This window comes from Ylistrum balloti, unplaced genomic scaffold (assembly GCF_031769215.1).
Source record: "Ylistrum balloti isolate Yb309-2 unplaced genomic scaffold, AGI_CSIRO_Ybal_v1 Utg369758, whole genome shotgun sequence".
NCBI lineage: Eukaryota > Metazoa > Mollusca > Bivalvia > Pectinida > Pectinidae > Ylistrum > Ylistrum balloti.
The window spans coordinates 2,074,205-2,096,753 of record NW_026781958.1 but is presented as its reverse complement, the minus strand read 5'-3'; the positions used below and the strand labels follow the sequence as shown (position 1 = coordinate 2,096,753).

Here is a 22,549-nt window from a genome sequence, read left to right as displayed (position 1 = left end):
TGTGACTGTGTGTGTTTGTTGGTGAATGGGATACATGGAATGCCCCTTTAAACATCGGGACATATTTGTTTTTCTTAGCTTGTACCTGCTATGTAATTAAATCATGTCTAATATAAATAAATCAATCTATAAATTAAGACGTCAGTATGTGATATGAATGTTTGGGTTAACATGTCCGTTTTCGTCCTTTTCCAGAGTGACACGGAAGAGGAACCTCAAATTCAGCTGACGGAAAGACAGCTTGCAGGTACAGTGTCATAGACAAGTTTCAATATAAAACTACCAGCTATATATGAACACTGAACTGTATAAGTCACCATGACCTGTTTTAGATCAATGTGATCTGATGTTGTATGGTAAGAGGGATCATGGCGGGTTTAATGTTATTTCATTGTTGTCATTTGCGAACGTTACACGAATAACATGGACTGACCAAGGTTTACATGACAGGTGTCGTCGATGTAACACATGGTTTTATTATCCCTGTGCTTTATCAGGAGCCTCCGTATAAATATTTGGATTTGAGTTTGGAGTTTGAGTATGTTGACATGTTGTTATTTGTTTTTTGTTGCTGTAATGTCTGTTTTGTTTTATGTTCATGCAAGATTTCTCTTAGATTGGAACAATTTTGGATAGAACTATGCAAATTCCTACAAGGTAAAAAACAAGTAGAATAACCAAGATATGGTTAAATAAATATGCAGATGCTGCTCCAATAACAAGCATATGACTCACATAATTATATTAGAAACCTCAGAAAAATACAAATGTTTTGGTGAGTTTTTCTTTTTTACAGAATGTAAGGCAGCCTTTGAAATGTTTGATAAGGATGGCGACGGGACGGTGACTACAGAAGAGCTAGCAACTGTGATGCAATCGATGGGTCAGAACCCTACGGAAAATGAAGTGGCCGAGATGATTAGCGAGGTTGATAAGGACGGTACGGTATAAACTTTACAATACTTTTCAATGACCGTCAAAGCGGTGGATGATATTTTAGTTAATTATCTGGTACAATAAGATAATTAATGTGCAAAAGTCCATTTCGTTTTGACTCTAGTAGGACAGTCAACTGCTATTTGTACTGTTTATATAAATCGCATTAATCATATTGAACGTTCAGCCAGACAACGAATGGAGTTCTTCATGATAACACCGAACTGCGGAGAAAACAGTGATGTTTGTCAATATGTTGAGAAATATCGAAAAAATTCGAAATGCATTAAGATTAAGACAAATAATAAATATGGGTTCTTATTGTTTCATTTGATAACACTTAGAATGGGTTTTACTATGAAACAACCATTTCACGACGCTCGGCTATAGAAAAACTTTTTCTGAAATGTCATTCTTTAGCAAAATAGAAGGTTATCCATGCGCCACATACAAATTAATATGTACATAATAAACCTGGAATTAAAATCCTGTTTAAAAGTTCTCGGGTTCGGTGTTTAAATATTCATGGCAATAAACAGATTAATACTTACCGAGGGATATATTATCACACATTCACAGTCGAATGACAATTAAGAACAACTCCGCATAGTGTGATGTCATAGTAACATTGTGACATCATAAAGATAAAGTTCTACACCAGTGAATAGTTCTGATTGGCTATACACTAGGGATGTCAGTTCGATGTAAATTGTTATTCGAATATTTATTTTCAGTTCAGAAAATCGCCACCATAGACTTATCTACTGTTCAATTCTCAATATTTACATGTCTTCTCGTTACCATGGATATTGAATTATTGAATGATTGAATAAAAAGAAATAAAGTATATTGTATAGTATACACAAATATCCTATTTTTTGTTTGTAAATTTTCAGGTAATGGTTCTGTTGATTTCGAGGAATTTATAGGGCTGATGGGAAAGTACATGCAAGGAGTCGATCCCGAAACGGAATTACGGGAATCTTTTAAAGTGTTTGACAAGGATGGAAATGGATTCATTAGTGCCGCGGAACTAAGACATGTCATGACAAATCTGGGGGAAAAACTGACCGACGCAGAGGTCGACGAAATGATTAAAGAAGCTGATTTAGATGGAGATGGTCAGATCAATTACGATGGTAGGTGTAAGGAATGTTAAGTATTTGTGTCCGATATTGAAATCCAAAGCAAACACTTTAAAACAATTTCATTTGTCATTTATACAAACCTCTTTATTATTCAACATATCTCAGCGATTTGGAGGCTGTCTTTTAATCTTTTAATAAAAAGTACCTCGTTGAAAGGAAGAAGTGTAGAGAATTCTGACAAGCTGTTCATAACTCGTCTCGTACTCTGATAGTATGTACAGTACGAATTGACTTCGTATATAAAATCTCTGCGCTAGCTGGCAGAGGGTTGTTTCTTGTGCTGAATTTAAAAATAAGACCAACGAAGAAGGGCCTGCTGAAGTTTTGTAAGTTCCAGGTTGGCAAAATGGTCGTCTTCTAAATTCTGAACTACCCATTTAAATACGTGTCTCTTGCAATTTGAATAACTCATAAACTTGCCATATGAATTATGGCAGTTGGTCCAAAGTTTTGCACATTAAGGCGGAAGTAATACTTTTTCTCTTTCTTGACGAATTTTCGTTGTTTTAGATGCTGGTAAAAATTTTACAGAAGACATAATGAATAGCTAGCACCTTTACTACAAATTTGGTTTGATACAGTAGAGTCGAACAATGAAGTAATCAGCATCATACTGCTGTTTCGTCCTTCTAGGACTTGTCAACGATACTACATCATACAGCTGTTTCGTCCTTCTAGAACTCGTCAGTGATGCTACATCATACAGCTGTTTCGTCCTTCTAGGACTCGTCAGTGATGCTACATTATACAGCTGTTTCGTCCATCTAGGACTTGCCAATGATGTTACATCATACAGCTGTTTCGTCCTTCTAGGACTCGTCAGTGATGCTACATCATACAGCTGTTTCGTCCTTCTAGGACTCGTCAGTGATACTACATCATGCAGCTGTTTCGTCCTTCTAGGACTTGCCAATGATGTTACATCATACAGCTGTTTCGTCCTTCTAGGACTCGTCAGTGATGCTACATCATACAGCTGTTTCGTCCTTCTAGGACTTGCCAATGATTTTACATCATACAGCTGTTTCGTCCTTCTAGGACTCGTCAATGATGCTACATCATACAGTTGTCTCGTCTTTCTAGGACTCTTGACTGATGTTATGGGCCTAATTTTTAAACCTAGGAGGTGACATAAGAAAATCCAAAGTGATCGTTAGAAAGAGTCAAATTCTAGATAGGGAGGTGCATTAGCCCCATAGTTCAGTACACTACTTTAATATATCTGACAATTTAATAATGTTACTGCATGTTTGCGTGGGTATGAAACTACATAGTTGTCTGTTGGTTTCATGTGAAATTCATTATCAAGATTCATATTTGTTTTTATTATTGAAAACCCGCCTTCATTATTATTCTTTTTTTATTTGCAGAATTTGTTAAAATGATGAGCGAATGATCATTATTAAGTTAACATTACCTCAGAAAATTATGACATTGCTATCCGGCGTACAGTGCTACAGACCTTAACGAACCAAGGTCGACAAAAGATCGTGAAAGTGACTCGATGTTCAACATTGTTTCAATTATATACATGTAATTGTGTTTCTAACAAAAACATATGCCTGGAATGGACTGGACTTTCCTGTGTGGTAATAAGTGTACAGTAGTGTGAACCTTAATCAAATGGAATTTATTTTTACTTTAGGAATTCTTCGCCATTGCTGTGATTTTCATAGTTTGCTATTGTATCAGCCTAAATCATGAAGACATATATCGATGACGTACAACACATTTATAAGTTCTAGTTAGCAACGGTATGAATTAAAACCATATTTTTTTGTAAATAATAAAACATATTTTGTAATATACGTTTTTAATTTATTTACCTTTTTAGGGGGGAATGAACATATGTGTTGTATTTTTTTCATTAGATGAATGCAGCAATTAAAATTTTCGCGAAGTGTCGAGTACCTTTAAAATTTACAAAGTGCATTGTGAAAGTTTAACCTTTAACCTTCCATTGGAGAGAAAGGCCGGAAATCTCTGATAGGTGTACTATATGGCAGAATGCCATACATAAACACTCCTGTATACAAATCTTCACACCTTGTGTTACGTAAGCAATGCTATCGTGATGGATGTAGCTAGTCTTTATTATCTGAAAAGCTTGTGTCAACCGATCATTTGTACCACACAAATATAAATAGAATCATTCTTCCATCAATATAATTCATACTTCTCATATCTCGAATTGAAAGCATAGATCAGAAAGTATTTTGACGATGACTTTTATATTCGATATAGAAAACAAGCTGGTGAGTTCTAACAAAATTTTATAGCATTTCCACTTCGAAGACATTGATCGAAGTTGAGAAGTCCATTTTCCCTAAATTTTAGAATCCTAAAAATTAGTTGAATATTGGATGAAAGTCTTTTTTGAAATTGTTGTTTATTTCTAGATCGAATGCAAAACATTATAGGCGTTTACAGATTGATACAGGGTTTGAACCTGTGAACCAAGATAAGAAAACACAACGTAACAATCATATAAAATTCAATAAGGAAAAGCCAACATGACAACAAAATATTATAGTTTTAAAATATCACGGGAGATAACTCCAACACAATGTGCCTGAAGTAAAGACACACTTCGCCATACTAATTGCTTGATATGTTAATACCGTAGGTGGTGATAATTTGCTTTCAATGACAGAGAAACGTCAAATAATGGGTAGATATCGAGTTTTGCATAGCACATGATTACGATAAGAATGCTTCTTTGCTTGTTATTCGTTCCGAAACCTATATTCATGCCAATACTGTTTTTTATTTTTTAGGAAAAGGGAGGGGGATGTTGGATATTCAGTAATACGACTGTACAAAAAACTGAATCACACTTTTCCATGCAAAAGAATTAGATACAGTACAGTAGAGTTAAAATCTAGATAGGGAGGTCAATAGGCTAGTTCATGGGTGACAATAGATCGTGTTATACTATAGCAATACTTATTTCTGGAGCATCAGGGTAATTGTCTAGTAAACTGTTCCAATATGCGTATATTCTGATATGTATACTTTGTCTCCAATGATTAAATTTGTACAAAAGAAACAGAAGTGAACGACACCTTTCAACATAATTTAGAATTAGATATAGGAGTGCCAAATAATGAATTAAACTGCATCACACAACTTTAAAGCGAAGAAATTGGAGTCTAGTTTGAACACTTGTCTATGATGTTGAATTCACTTTGGTGTACCGATTGTGTTATCGGGCATGGAAATTATCTAAACTTGCAGGACATAGTTACTATAGAATAAGGAAATTAAACTGTCAAAACGTACAATAGTTTGAGCAGTATTGTATCGGGTCTAAACCACTAAACAGTCTTCTGTCAATTGAACACGTATCAATTATCACATCTGCCATGTTAATATGCAAAAACGAACCTTGATCGATACAGGAGAATTTTATACTACAGCGTTCTTCAAGAAAAACCTATATCACAAACTTCAACAATGGATATTCGGTCAGGTAGTTTTCAATACTAAGTAATATACTGGTGCAAACAATCATGTTTGACGGCTGTGCTTAATTGGTCAGAAAAAAGCTGATTTGCATGTCGTTGAAATGCGACATGATCGGACATTTTACAGTGCTTCAAAAACAACCCATTCAACATGAGTTATGTTATAATATGTTCAGAACTGTATTATAAACAGAAGCACCTGTTTGATAAAAAAAAGTTATAAACTGCACAATAATAACTTGTATCAAATATTATTTTCTGGATTGCAGTTTGGTCTGAAATTCAACAAATACCAACTGAAAAAGGTAGATTAGCTGTGTGTTATTATTTTAAACTTATATGGAAAACAGATTCTGTTTACAAAATTTATAAATATGGACCTATCTAATATCTAACATTTTTCATTGTGAAGCCTACATAACTTTGATATCAAGTTGACACTTTTTGACAAAGGATGCATTGTTTTATGTACTCGTAAGCTAACAACACTTGGAAAAAATGATCAGGGGTTAGGACCTTAGTCCTGTTTTATTCTGCAATGTCAATCTGACAATGCTTTACAACACTCAGATGTTCCGTCAAATTATACAACGAACTCATCCACACTCAGTTAGCTTGACGATTCGTTAAGATGTAATTTGCTTCAATTTTTCACTATTTAATCTCACATGTGTCACATCTAATTCTGTATGCACAACATTAGCAAAATTCCTTTATCTTTTGTTTTTTAATTTTCAGGTTCGAAAAAAATTTTAGGTACTGTTTTAGTAAGCTTTTTGTGTTAGTGGCAGTAAGGTACAATATAGCTGTGTACCATTCGAGTACATATATACAATAAAAAGTATGTTTTTTTACCAATTCGTGCTGATTTGATTTTAATTTGGTTAATAGCGTTAGAGCGACGTCATTTAAATGGCCTTTTAAGATACCCGACACGTTATTTACCACACGATACGTTTATAGAAAGAAAATTTAAAACCTGTGTAGTGTTCAATACCGATATTGATTTCTATACTCGGAGTTGAAGTTGTATTACTGGTCCTTTAAAACGTGTCCTGCTTATATTGTATGGTCGAAATGAGTTTAGCAGATTGCCAACCGTTCGGAAATCCGGTGTATGATATAAACATAAAGTTTTATTATACTGAAATTTCTAATATTTAAAAACTAGGCTACCCTTCTTTGTGACGTGTAAACGACATGTATAAATTGTCAGAGATGGACCTTATTGATGTTTAGAAATCGTTCACCGTTATCATGATAGGAAGGTTACCTTGCGTATCATAGGTATACGATGACGTTTCAAGTAGGGTGTTTAAATGTGTTGTGAAAGGGAACAGGGTAATATTTTGATATGTATAATCATTTAAGTAAGTAAGCCGTACCGTACGTGTTCGGATTAAATCAGTAAACACAACAGAGCTCTGTGTGCCGACAGTTTTAGAGTTTCCTGTGATCAGAGTGAGAACGAGATCAACACAACACCGTCGCACTCCACCATGGTAAGCCATTTTCTAAACAATCTTATTTTTTGTTTTCTTTTTTTAAATATCTAATGATGTTTATGGATTTTTATTAACACATTTATTCACAGTAAAATATGTATTGGTTTGTTTTACCGATATATGAAATATTACGTTATAAACGACAGGAATGTACAATGCAATGAAAGTTTGTGTCATATTTCGATATTCCGCATACTTCTGTAAAACATTTTATGACATTCTACATTTACAGTTATCGTTGAAACTGACTCGCATAACCCCTGTACTTCTCATTATCTTTATGATAGTCCCTCTCGTGCGTGTAGTGATATGATGCTATGAATGAAAGACACCCGCTCATCTTCATCATTTCACAAACTGAACTTGATATGATATTAAAATATATGTGAAATGTTCAAAACATATTCCTTTCGATAGTTAGTTTTTAGTCCGGCAAACTGAATGTTTTTTTCTTCTAGTGTGTATGTAAACTTTGGAGTAGATAAAAAGCGAAACTGTTTCTTAATGAGTAAGAACTACAAATATAAGGTTTAACTTTCTATTCTACAATTCAACTCGAGTAAATTTTACGTAATGAGTTCAAGTGTAGTAATCTCACCCACCCCATACCTACCCCCACCCCATACCTACCCCCACCCCCGATAACATAAACAAGATAGAAAGTTAATACTTGCACGAAATGAGGCATCGTCTCTTTCTATAGATATTTGATGAAAAGACTCAGAGACAAGGTTTAAAACCAAACTGAAGTTATATCATATTTAGGATGAGCTGTATGCAATTCGAAATATATGCATGACTCAGTTGTTTGAGAGGTGTTCATACATGGATGTATTTGAGACTCCGGGGGAGGGGCGGGGGTTAAAATCGCTGTTGTTATAGTGCGAGTTTATTAGCAACCTGTTTTAAAAAGTTGAATAAGACACTTAGCTCCATATTCCTAGGTATTAACATCATCTCTTTATGCATGTAAAGTAACATCTACTGGTAGAATAAGGTTTATATTACAAGAACATAGTATACATGAACACTGAATTTTATTTTAAATTGTTTGCAGTATATACATTATTATTTATAATCAGCAGGAACATTAGTGAGGTTTTCGTATATCTAACTATTTATCCTATACCAGGCAATCTATCTTATTTATATGACCATGTTTATCTGATGTTACATGACCGTCTGTATGTGTAAATAGGCTAACCTATTCGAAAGTATTCATGATCAGTGTTATCTGTGTATATCTGTGCTGAAATTATACCATTGATTTCCACATACTTACGTTTATCAAGGTTATTGCGTATTTTAAACTGCATGTTTTAACCAGTTTTAAATGTGTGAGGTCAGTATTTTGTCTGGTGTTTGGAGACATCTATGTTCCTATGCCATGTCTAGCAGCCTATATACATGATGTGTTTAAGTGCCGAAGTAGTCAGATATTCATGGTGCCTTAATCTTCATTATGGCTACATGCTATGGCCATCACAGGTGTAAATAAATCACGATAATAGTTCCATACAAAATATTCAACACTTACATTTATAACAAAAGACGACAAATTAATTTGCCTGTTGTATGTATTGTGTAGTATGGCAGTCAGGAAGCAGATGAAGCCTGCTATCCTGAATTATCTCCCTTTGTTACCGCCGCGTCAATGATTGATTATTGCTACCTGTAAACACAGGTGAGACAGCTCCCCACGTAGCACAGTGTCATTGATTTATATGTATATATTAAACAGCTTTATATACTTTCTGTTTACAGAGCCTAAGCGAGACAGGCTTAAGTAACGACGAAATTGAGGGTAAATATACTTTAACAAACATTAACATGAAGATAAAAAATCTAATTTGACTTTCTAGATATTTTTCAGTATGAAATTTATATCAGAGATCTTTATTTAAGTTATTTGAAATCCCATTAGCGATTTGAATGAAAGTTCAGCTAAAATCGAAGGAATTTGCATTCATGTGGCAGGTGTTATACGCAGCACATTTATCAAACTGTAAACAAGTAATCGAAACCAAAATTTAATGTGACGTCACTAACCAAAATAAAGCAGGCATTAACAAAATGGATATTTATCTCGAATCATAAAATATAGCGAAAAAGAAAGACGGATGTTGTTGAATATAAAAGAATAATTCATTAAGATAAAGTGTTATCTCAACTGACTTAAACGGAAAAAAGTTTCAACTTTGAGGAAAATATGTAAAGATGGTATTACATCATTCTGGGCTATTTTTCTATTCCAATAATAAGTAATTCTTTGTCTATATAGTATAGATTACAGAGAAATTTGTTTTACTCCAACACGTTCATTGAAGTGATTTAGAATAATACAGCCTGATATGGTTATCATATGAGTAAATACCAAAGACAAAATATCGTAGTCTAAATTTGTCAGTATTAAAAAAAAAGTATTTAGGGATCTTTTGACTGCGGGATATTCTTATGTGGAACTTTAAGTGACAACGTGTCAAAAGAATTCACTATATATGATACTACAGTAAAATATTGTGCCACATTCTGTTTGAGGCATCATATTCCATACTGTTCTAAAGGGAATACATTATATGTAGCATACAGTACTTACAGAGTGGGACTATACCACATGTATCACACGGTGCTGACAGAGTTAAGAGGATCTTTAAGTCATTTCTATGTATTGATATGTTATTAACGTAGAGTTCCGGGAGGCCTTCAGTCTGTTCGATAAGGATGGAGACGGATCCATTCCGACTGCTGAGTTGGGCACTGTACTCCGAGCTCTTGGTCAGAATCCTTCGGCGTCCGAATTGAAGCAAATGATAAACGAGGTGGACCAAGATGGTCAGTATATATTTTAAGTTTGACCTTCCCGTATTTTCTTCAATGTGGTAACCCCCGTCTCAAAATGACCTTGGATACTCAACGGGGCGTCATTGCGCAATTGAATGCATGAGTTGACAAACCATGAAACACATTACGTCCCTAAATTATTTATTGCTCCATAATTGAGTCTAAATTTTTCGTTTTTCTTTTTCTTATTTTTCTGCACAAATGGCCTTTGTTGTTGCATAAATTGACTTTCTTTGTTCATCAAATTCTCTGTAGAAAATTCTCAAAAATATTTCATTATCGCATGTTATCACAGGAGACGGAACAGTTGATTTCCCAGAGTTCCTAGTGCTGCTTGTACGAAAGATGAAGGAAGCAGGAGGCGAAACGGAAATGAAAGAGGCCTTCCGAGTTTTCGATAGAGACGGAAACGGAATGGTGACAGCAGCCGAAATCCGGAACGCCATGTACAACATAGGGGAGAAACTTACTGACGAGGAAATAGACGAAATGATCAAAGAAGCGGATTTAGATGGCGACGGACAACTGAATTATGAAGGTACAATGTCGTGTTCCTCGATACGCTTATATCATTGGATGAATCGTATTGAACTAATTGCAATATTATCTTTTCTTTCTTGAGAAAAGATGCATCCTGAGATGACAGCATGGAGTAATTCATAATGAAAGCATATCATTTGACATTATATATTCTTTTCTACAAAATGTTTGTTTATGTTTCAGAATTCACGTCGATTCTACGCAAATAACACTATTTTTGAGATGCCTTCCCTAAGTCATCGCTAGATTGTCGAGTCATGGTTATTTGCTACACTCCGGAATAACCATTCCCGTTACCAAGCTATTGTTTAGCTTAACATTCCATTACCCGGTTGCCGTTCATAATGAGACGCAATGATTGTGAAAAATGAACGATCGCTGATCACTAAACCGTTGTGAATATTGTAGCTCTTTTTATCGAGAAAATGGATGTATTATGTTACATATTGTTGTTAAATGTTTTTAAAACAATAAATAATAAAATATTGGTCAGTTTTTTGCCCTCCTGTGTTATTGGTTTTTTTGTTTTTTTGTTTTTGTTTGTTTTTTTTTTTTACAACGATGGTAAGTTCTAATTTCAATTCAAGAAAAAGATAATTTTAGAGGAATTATGGTAATTGAATATAGTCTATATGATGTGTTTTTTTTATATACTTATCACTCTTGCAAAGCTGCCATAAGACAGTTTCGGATTGATCGGATAAAACATGACACATACATCGGCATATTTTTGGTGTACACACATGTACCAGTGTATATTCTAACATCAACCACGGAAGTTTTTACGACTAGTAGTTGTTCAGGTGCATGTAGGTACATCAGCTCTATTGATGTATTACACGACTAGAGAGTCCTCAGGTACATGTAGGTACATAAACTCTATGGATGTATTAGACGACTAGAGAGTCCTCAGGTACATGTAGGTACAACAGCTCTATAGATGTATTACACGACTAGAGAGTCCTCAGGTACATGTAGGTACATCAGCTTTATAGATGTATTACACGACTAGAGAGTCCTCAGGTACATGTAGGTACATCAGCTCTATAGATGTATTACACGACTAGAGAGTCTTCAGGTACATGTAGGTACATAAACTCTATGGATGTATTAGACGACTAGAGAGTCCTCAGGTACATGTAGGTACATCAGCTCTATAGATGTACTACACGACTAGAGAGTCCTCAGGTACATGTAGGTACATCATCTCTATAGATGTATTACACGACTAGAGAGTCCTCAGGTACATGTAGGTACATCAGCTCTATAGATGTACTACACGACTAGGGAGTCCTCAGGTACATGTAGGTACATGTAGGTACATCAGCTTTATAGATGTATTACACGACTAGAGAGTCCTCAGTTACATGTAGGTACATCAGCTCTATAGATGTACTACACGACTAGAGAGTCCTCAGGTACATGTAGGTGCATCAGCTTTATAGATGTATTACACGACTAGAGAGTCCTCAGGTACATGTAGGTACATCAGCTCTATGGATGTATTACACGACTAGAAAATCCTCAGTTACATGTAGGTACATCATCTCTATAGATGTATTACACGACTAGAGAGTCCTCAGGTACATGTAGGTACATCAGCTTTATAGATGTATTACACGACTAGAGAGTCCTCAGGTACATGTATGTACATCAGCTTTATAGATGTATTACACGACTAGAGAGTCCTCAGGTACATGTAGGTACATCAGCTCTATAGATGTACTACACGACTAGAGAGTCCTCAGGTACATGTAGGTACATAAACTCTATGGATGTATTAGACGACTAGAGAGTCCTCAGGTACATGTAGGTACATCAGCTCTATGGATGTATTACACGACTAGAAAATCCTCAGTTACATGTAGGTACATCATCTCTATAGATGTATTACACGACTAGAGAGTCCTCAGGTACATGTAGGTACACCAGCTCTATAGATGTGTTACACGACTAGAGAGTCATCAGGTACATGTAGGTACATCAGCTCTATGGATGTATTACCCGACTAGAAAATCCTCAGTTACATGTAGGTACATCATCTCTATAGATGTATTACACGACTAGAGAGTCCTCAGGTACATGTAGGTGCATCAGCTTTATAGATGTATTACACGACTAGAGAGTCCTCAGGTACATGTAGGTACATCAGCTCTATGGATGTATTACACGACTAGAAAATCCTCAGTTACATGTAGGTACATCATCTCTATAGATGTATTACACGACTAGAGAGTCCTCAGGTACATGTAGGTGCATCAGCTTTATAGATGTATTACACGACTAGAGAGTCCTCAGGTACATGTATGTACATCAGCTTTATAGATGTATTACACGACTAGAGAGTCCTCAGGTACATGTAGGTACATCAGCTCTATAGATGTACTACACGACTAGAGAGTCCTCAGGTACATGTAGGTACATAAACTCTATGGATGTATTAGACGACTAGAGAGTCCTCAGGTACATGTAGGTACATCAGCTCTATGGATGTATTACACGACTAGAAAATCCTCAGTTACATGTAGGTACATCATCTCTATAGATGTATTACACGACTAGAGAGTCCTCAGGTACATGTAGGTACATCAGCTTTATAGATGTATTACACGACTAGAGAGTCATCAGGTACATGTAGGTACATCAGCTCTATGGATGTATTACACGACTAGAAAATCCTCAGTTACATGTAGGTACATCATCTCTATAGATGTATTACACGACTAGAGAGTCCTCAGGTACATGTAGGTACATCATCTCTATAGATGTATTACACGACTAGAGAGTCCTCAGGTACATGTAGGTACATCATCTCTATAGATGTATTACACGACTAGAGAGTCCTCAGGTACATGTAGGTACATCAGCTTTATAGATGTATTACACGACTAGAGAGTCCTCAGGTACATGTAGGTGCATCAGCTTTATAGATGTATTACCTATGTGTTTACAATAATAATAAGCAAACATGCAATCTTGCGATTTTATTTATTTGATTTTGTTATTTTACAGTGGAAAGGCTCGATAAATTCATAAAAATAACACGCTCCCAAAATGTTCCTACATGCGGTGTGTGATAGCCAGAAAGTTCTCTGCTGTGTAACACCATATGGCTGTGTTAAGATACATCGATTTCAATTTGTTGAACTGGTATACCCCTGCTTCAAATTCCTTCAGATTTATTTCTTTCTTTATTTTCACATGTACACATAACCGTTTGTGCTGCTAAAGTATGAATTCGAATTATGCCTAATAACTTATTCACAATTACATCTAGGGCATGCATACTGAATACATAGTGTACTTGATAATGAACTTTTAACAGTATTTCCAGTGCACATAAATTCAATGCATAACAGACATATCATTATACGAGTGCCCATTATATATTCTCCGAGGTTGAATGGCATTTAAACTTTTTGTTGAACTTTATTAAATGGATGTTTTCATCAAAAACAAATTAAACCTAACATGAGAATGATTAGCAATGGAATACAATTCAGTTAATTACCTTCAAATATTTTACCATCTATTATGGGGATTTTATATAAATATAATGTGTCTCAGTAAACTTACCTTTAAATGATGGTTCTTTGACTAAAATGAAGGCAATTCAATGTTTTTATTCATTAAACATTCATTACATGCCGATGACCTCAACAAGAAACTAAGACAGGCGTGTCCTTAGTAGAGCGTGCAGTGTAGCCATGGTTACACCCTATCAACACTACCGTTAAGATACATGACAGGTTATGTCATGAGAAGGCCATTATTATGAAATGTATTTTAAAGCCTTTGTTTTCATATTAATAATCCAAATACTTCAATGCAGCTTTTTATACAAATATAAATATGATTATATAAAATAGCATGTTTGTTCAAGAAAAGGTTTATCGTGTGGTGTATTCTTGAGAAATGGTGGCCAGTTACAGTTGTCTCCCTTTGTAAGAAGACAGCCGAAGCAATTTGTCTGTAAATGGAGTATATGCGCTGGATTTTGAATTACTTTCTTTTGTAACAAAATAATTTTATCAAACTGTGCCGATCAGAGGTCAATTGTACAAAATACAAAATTGCATGGCATTCATGTGATGACATTAAAAGCAATTACCTGCATTAGGACACAATTCAACAAGTCGACGTGGTATATTATCGTTCAAACCAATCGGAGTATTACACCAGTTAAACTTAGTAAAATGAAATTTCAAAAACCGATAAAGAAGTTTTAATGGAAAGCGGCTAGGAATTACATTTACTTATTTCACGACTCGTTTTCCAGTTAGTGCTCAGGTTAAAATCCCGATATGTTAATCAAAGCGTCGCGTATTGATAAAGGAAATTCACATAAAACACTTGCATTATATATTTCACACAAAGCCATTTATAAAAAGCACCAATACTTAGCCATATTTGGCTTACGAGATACTATTACATGTAAAACTTTCTGATGAAATCTGATTGAAAGACCGTTTTATTTGATTGGTAACACCTTTTTGAAAACTTCTTTCAATCTTTAAAAAATTATCTTTACCTTTTAAACGTTAAATTTTGTGAGCTTTCTTCTGCTGCAAGTAAATCTAAAAATCTAATATCCTAAAAATACTTTGTGGATTCTTGAAAATGAAATAATTCTTTATTCAGTATCCGTTTTAAGTTTTGTAATTTCTCTCATTTATCTGTCGAACTCTTACAGAAGCCATTTCTACTTTGCCTGTCTACTACTGTGTGATGATAGATGTGCTCCGGTAAAGCGAAAGACTTGCTTATTACCTTGAATCATGGACAGTTACTATTCTCTTTTTGACAATCCCTTGGATTGTTTCGGTAAACAGTTAAATAGTCAAACTTCGTTATCCCGAACTCGTAAAACTGGAAGACCCCGTTTTATCAAAACATTGTCCCTGTCCAACTTTTCACGAAACATTTGAAATCACTTAAATCAAATGCTCGGTTATCTCGAGGTTTCTCCATAGTTCCGCCGAGTTCGAGATAATTATATTTTCCACTTTCGATTTTGATATGAAATGTTGTGTACGAAACACAAATATAATATCATAGTTTTCATAATCTACTTGTATGACAGCACAATCATTATTCGATCTCAAAACAAAAACGAAGGCAAAACATGAGGAATTTATGAATGAATATAAAGACTTTTGGAACAGAACAATGGTGCTTACAGTCTGAAGATACAAGTGTGTCCTACTTCATGAATGAAACCGGCTTGATGTATATAAATCCGAACTAATCAAGATAATGTTATGTTTCTAAGTGTAAGTACACTTATAATTTTGTTTTATGGTTTTGACACTACCCTAGTTCTTCTCTTTGAGAACGTGATTGTTTTGAATTTTGACCTACGTTAATGTAGATGTTGGCGTTGAGCTAATGAAATTTATCCTTGACGGATATCACTCGTTTGTGAGGGCTCTTGTTGATCAATAGTTTATAAATCGGAATTCCGTTTAGATAAACACAAAGATGTTGATAAAGGGTTTTGTGCTGTCTATATGCCCCCATGAACAACCAGGGCATTTTGAGACGAGGTTTCTAGTACCTGGTGGCTACCTTATAGAACAGTATACAGGAGGCTTGTCGCATGTAATCGAAAGCTGTACGCGTGAAGTTATTTGTCTAAGGATACAACTATTACAACGGGAGTAGAGCCATTTGAATAGAAATCGTCGCACCCCGCATCTCGGATCTTCATATCAATTTGCTTTGTCAAACAAACGCTCTACTGACTAAGCTAGGGCGAACCCCCTACCCCGCTCTTTGTTTAAGGAAGGGAGTACACACCTTGTTTGACTACATGCATTAAGCATGTAGGTTAATAATCCATTGATATGACCGAAGATCTTTATACTCCTTAATTTCCTTCGTATCTCATAATTTAGTCAGTTGAAGAGCTAAAATCAACCAAGTTTACACTATGTGCAATGTATATATATGACTATTTAATTAACATTTACCTGGAGTTTGTGAATGGGATGGCAAAGGATGATACACAAGATTTTCAAGTGAAAACTGAAAATGATTTTTTGGACACATTATACCCAAAATCATTTGTAAACACGACATATGTGATACTGATATCACGGTCTCGATTTCCACCAAAGACGAGATCGATAGTACATCTGTAACAGTGCTTGAACATCTCCATACCATAGTGCTATACAGGACATCGATATAACTAACTCTCTGTAGACTGCATCGGACTGCAATGCGCAGGGGGCCTGGAGAACATCAAACGTAGAGTATGAATCACCGGCGAAGTCTGGTGGAAATGTTAAAGTATCATACATACACAATCGTAGAACTTTGTAAATCTTATTTTTCTGTCTATATGAAAGTACTCTTAATTCTAAAAACGGAGATATTGGTAAATATTTCCTGTTTGAATTATAACGTGTCTCTGTAATAGTTTACCTAAAGATGGCATGCATTGTATAATTAAGTACTTGGTAAGTTAATTGATACAAATGGCTTCAAATATAGTTGTATTGATGGCAATCAATATACTATAATCATTAAATTCAAAGTAAAATAAAACATATAATATAATGTTAAGTAACAAAGATAGAAAGCAAAGAAAACCGCCAAGCAGATTAACATACAAAACCAGAATATTAGCTGTATAGTGCTATGTGTTGATTCTATAAAATTTATTTATATTGACCAGTGGCGTCACGCTATAGTCCTAAGAGTTAAAATCAGCCCTTCCTTCAGCATTCGTTCTGTAGTAGAGAAAGAGCATGTATGTAACTCGACACAAATGATAAACAGAATATTGCATAAAAGATTTTGAAACATAAAGTTCTTTTATTAATGACTAATTAAGCATATGGAATCCTGTCATAGCTAATTGTCAACATCAACACCGAGGGACAACATATATCACAGGGTCAACACCGAGGGACAACATATATCACAGGGTCAACACCGAGGGACAACATATATCACAGGGTCAACACAGAGGGACGACACATATCACAGGGTCAACACCGAGGGACGACATATATCACATGGTCAACACAGAGGGACAACATATATCACAGGGTCAACACAGACGGACAACATATATCACAAGGTCAACAGAGATGAAATACCTATCAACACAGAGGGACAACATATATCACAGGGTCAGCACCGAGGGACAACATATATCATAGGGTCAACACCGAGGGACAACATATATCGCAGGGTCAACACAGAGGGACGACACATATCACAGGGTCAACACCGAGGGACAACATATATCACATGGTCAACACCGAGGGACAACATATATCACAGGGTCAACACAGAGGGACAACATATATCACAGGGTCAACACAGAGGGACGACACATATCACAGGGTCAACACCGAAGGACAACATATATCACAGGGTCAACACAGAGGGACAACATATATCACAGGGTCAACACAGAGGGACAACATATATCACAGGGTCAACACCGAGGGACTACATATATCACAGGGACAACAGAGATGAAATATCACATCATCACAGAAGGACAACATATATCTTAAGGTCAACACAGAGAATATACCATGTCAGGACATATCATAGCGTCCCGGAGGCAACCTAACACAGAGGACATAAAAAGAGGGACAACTTCTATCACTTTTTAAACATACAAAGGACAACATATATCACAGGGTCAACACCGAGGGACAACATATATCACAGGGTCAACACAGAGGGACAGCATATATCACAGGGTCAACACAGATGGACGACACATATCACAGGGTCAACACCGAAGGACAACATATATCACAGGGTCAACACAGAGGGACAACATATATTACAGGGTCAACACCGAGGGACTACATATATCACAGGGACAACAGAGATGAAATATCACATCATCACAGAAGGACAACATATATCTTAAGGTCAACATAGAGAATATACCATGTCAGGACATATCATAGCGTACCGGGGGCAACCTAACACAGAGGACATAAAAAGAGGGACAACTTCTATCACTTTTTAAACATACAGTGCCGTATATGGTGTTACAACGTCAACACACAGGGATTATTTGTAAATATCACAAAGCGATAGCACGCAAGGACATTACATGCCACAATGGGAATCAAGAGGACAAAGTATAGATCTAGCTTCACGTTATATTTGCAGAATTTTTCATGGTCCTATATGCTTCACTCGTAAAAGATACAAGCCGTTATTTTACTATTAATGGGTTTGAACACTTAATGCGCGTTTTATAGAAAGCGCCCGAAATCTATTTCTAAAGTTTTATTGCAAACCTGATGGTATCCTACCAGCAAATATGCATTATGTTTTCTGATGACGCGAACAAGAGGTCAAAGATTGGTAAATACGTAAGATAAAGATGGACTTAGATCTGAAGGAAACGCACCACGTAAAATATCACCTCTCAAACCAAATCTGTTAAATGTCTTATAAAATATTGGAACAATACCTAGAACCTCAGAGAAGACCTAGTACTGAAAAAAGGTAACGTTGCTGTGTATCAGTCAAGATCACTGAAATCTGATTGTTTCCGCCTAGGATGGAAAAGTTAAGTGCAGAACAATACAGAGGTACGTCGAATAGTCCCACTGATTTGTATACATTGACTAGAATCCTTTTTATCAAATACATCACGATTATTATGATGCACAGATAATACCACAAATGTGATGATTTGGACATTTAGTCATTAAAAAACCAAACACATCATAGTTATGACAAAAAATCAGGTAGCCAGGAAACAAGAAAATCAAACCTTTGATATAATTTAATGTGATTTACTTTATTTTAAACATATTTTATTGTCATATTAGAATGTCAAAAGGATTGTTCGGTAAGTTTTATATATAAATGCAATAATGAAATAACAATGGTTACACGATTAAATATTACAATGTGAAATATGACGAGTTTACACAATCATGTTTTTTTAGATATAGCTTAATTAACTATAGATAATACAGTTATGAGAGAGAGATAGAGAGAGAGAGGTGGGGGGGAGTCAGTCTTCTGTCTGGTGAACTATTTAAGTATCATTAATCCCACCTATTGGGCCTTACTCTACACGACCTGGTCCAATGAAACGCGCATCCCAGTAAATTGTACCTTCACGTCCTAAAAACAGGGCCTAAACAAATAGTAACAAGGAACTAGAAGAATTTCAAACATTATCAACTCTATAAAAGTATGAAGTATTCACGAAAAATAATGTGTACATATATGTATATTTTAGAATTCAAATCAAACAGTCAATAATTCTTGATCTGTATTCAAAATACAGAAGTTGTATCTGACCTTACCAAGCTGGCATTCATATCACCTATGAAAAACAATTTTAACCAGTTCAACGCTTACACTTATTCTTTCACTTCAATTTTCATTTTGTTATAAAATAAGTCAGCCTCTGTTTGTTTACATTTCTTGCAATATTCATTTGCCGTTGGCAGTTCATAAACTGGTAATGCACTTATGAGATATACCATAGAAATACTATACAAATGTTGATAAAAAAAAAGATGAAGATTTGAAAAATGAACAATTTACATAGCGTTTAAATGAGAAAAAATATTTCTAGAATTTATACAAAATATATAAAAAGGATAATAGAATGAGACTGATTCGTACATCCAGAAACTCATTTGTACATAACACAAAAATAAATGACATCAAATAAAATAAATATAGAATCTTTCACTCCCTTATTGGGTGAGATAGAGGGATCTCAACCCGTGGGGAAAGATTATTAAGTTGTCAAACACGTGGCTTGCACGAGTTGCAATCTTGATGATAACACATGACTTTCGGTTTTGAGGATATCACAAGATTTCAGTAGCAGAAGAACTGTATGTGACTTCATAAAAGAAGTTCTATTTCGGGTCACGTCAGTGACGTTGCTTAAATTGTTTTCGGAACGTGAAAATAGCTTGTCTCAACCCTAAGGCGTAAAAAATGTTCATCCTCTCTAGGATGAAATAGGGGAATTTCAACCCTCGGGACAAGACAAAGAATCTATCAAAGACGCGGCAAGATTTGTGCTTGACAACTTATCATCCCAATTGGGTTGCGATACCCCATCTCATCCTAAAGGGGGTTAAAGATTCTTTTTATCTCACACATGGGAAAGGCGTGGATATACCAGTCCAGGGTAAAAGAAAACAGTATCAATGATTAACACAATCAGTGCTATTGTTTTTTTTTTAGAATATAAGGAAGCGTTCGAATTGTTTGACAAAGATGGTGACGGTTCAATTGATTCGAAAGAGTTGGCGGCAATGATGTTATCAATGGGACAGACTCCGACGGACGCCGAAGTACGACAGTTCATCGAACAGGTCGACTGTAAAGGTAGGTCTACGGTTTCTGTTATCATAGAAATAGATCCAGGGAATTGAAAACTGTTAAATCAAACATTATATTTCATTTCATTTGTTATATCACACGATTGCCTCTCGCGGTTCATCTTTAAGACTGAAATAAATAGCGCAGTCGGAGTATGAGGAAAAAAGGTTGCGTCAAAAACATGTATATAACATATATTGATGTATTAATTCGTGATGTGTCGGCATGTTGCATGGATCACTGTAATCTGTTTTAAAAGAACCCTAGAAAAAATTATATATCGATAGTTAATAAATTTCACATCTTGTATTTTAAAGCAAAGACTTAATATCTACTTCTTACAGGCACGTCTTTATTGGCGTAGCAATATTGCAAGTTGTCTCCCCGAGAACCTAGTTACCATAACGTATGTCATTTCTTTAAGCCAGTAAGAATTTAATTTTGTATAACTGACTTTCTTTACATATTTTCTTCATAAGGAAACGGTTGTATAGATCTTCCCGAGTTTATAACCTTAATGATGAAGGAGGGAATTGACGCCTACTCTAAGAAACAACTAATGGAGGCGTTCAGAGTGTTTGACAAGGACATGAAAGGGTTCCTAACGGTCAACCAGGTTCGACAGGCACTAACAACATTAGGAGAGGCCCTGACGTTTGACGAGGTTGAGGAATTGATACATAGCGCAGATAAAAATCAGGACGGGAATATCAACTACAAAGGTTTGTTATTCTATGTACTTTTTTATGCCGAAGAAAGTTTGAAATTCTAGATGTTTGCAACAATAACAATTGCTACCGATCAACGTATCGATATTGACTGCTTACGTTACAGCTCATTACTATTCGGTACTTTCCGGTCGTTACTCGACAATTTTCGCCATTATCATTTCTATTAACTATAATGGTGCGTTTCCTTAGATACAATGGTAGAAGGTATAACAAAAAAATCGTAGACTGAGATAAAGGATTTGGTCGGGAAATATGCTCCTTTTAAGGATTAAAGGGGAAATCAGCCAATTTTAACTTTTGGTATTACGTATGAGAGGTTACTAAACGATCAACTGACAAATGATACAGTACAGATGGATTCTGTAATATAAATGCGATACCATAGCAACAAATACCACGGGTGTCAAATTGTATGCGATATTTACATTCTACATTATTTGAATTTCTTTCATTTTTTTCAACTTTCAGAGTTTGTGGAAATGATGAATTCTTAGATGTGCAGACGCTGTGACAGAATTATACGCTTTAAGAAGACTATTTCACTGGGCAAATACATCGCCATTGTCTGTTCCTTTTGAGATGCACTCGGGCGGACAATGCTGAAGCATTCAAAAGACTATCTATGTATATATATACTTCATCGCGCCTTCTCTCAGAAAATGTGTATTACTGTCTCACCATACAAAGGAGGACTAGTAGTGACATTTTGTTAATTGTCCACATCTGAAGAGCAAGAGCAACACAAAGATAAGGATTCATTTTGTGAAGATCTTTTAGAGAACCTTCTTATTATCTGCGAGTTTTCCTATCTTTTTAACATGCACGAGTGAACTTTTGCTGAAAAACTGTCGAACCCAAATTTAACAAGAAGTAATACAAACCGTACAATTCCTTCCACTTTTATAATGTCTATCTTTTTGTAATCAACAATTAAAACTGTCACCTGGTGTTAATTTCATCTTAACATTAACTATGCAATAAGTGGTTTGTTAAATTTTGTTTTACCATGTAATCGACTGATGTTTCTATTACGA

The 22,549-nt window shown here is 35.3% G+C and overlaps 1 protein-coding gene across 1 annotated transcript in view; it reads left to right on the top strand.

The window, feature by feature from the left end:
• Positions 1-21,556, top strand: part of LOC132543579 (uncharacterized) — a 75,690-nt gene extending 54,134 nt beyond the window's left edge. The window contains exons 11-16 of the mRNA XM_060207094.1: positions 797-940; positions 1,833-2,075; positions 9,745-9,888; positions 10,193-10,381; positions 20,644-20,790; positions 21,264-21,556. Coding sequence (XP_060063077.1) covers positions 797-940; positions 1,833-2,075; positions 9,745-9,888; positions 10,193-10,381; positions 20,644-20,790; positions 21,264-21,556 — 1,160 coding nt within the window. The remainder of the gene's footprint in view (positions 1-796; positions 941-1,832; positions 2,076-9,744; positions 9,889-10,192; positions 10,382-20,643; positions 20,791-21,263) is intronic.
• The last annotated feature ends 993 nt before the right edge of the window (positions 21,557-22,549 follow it).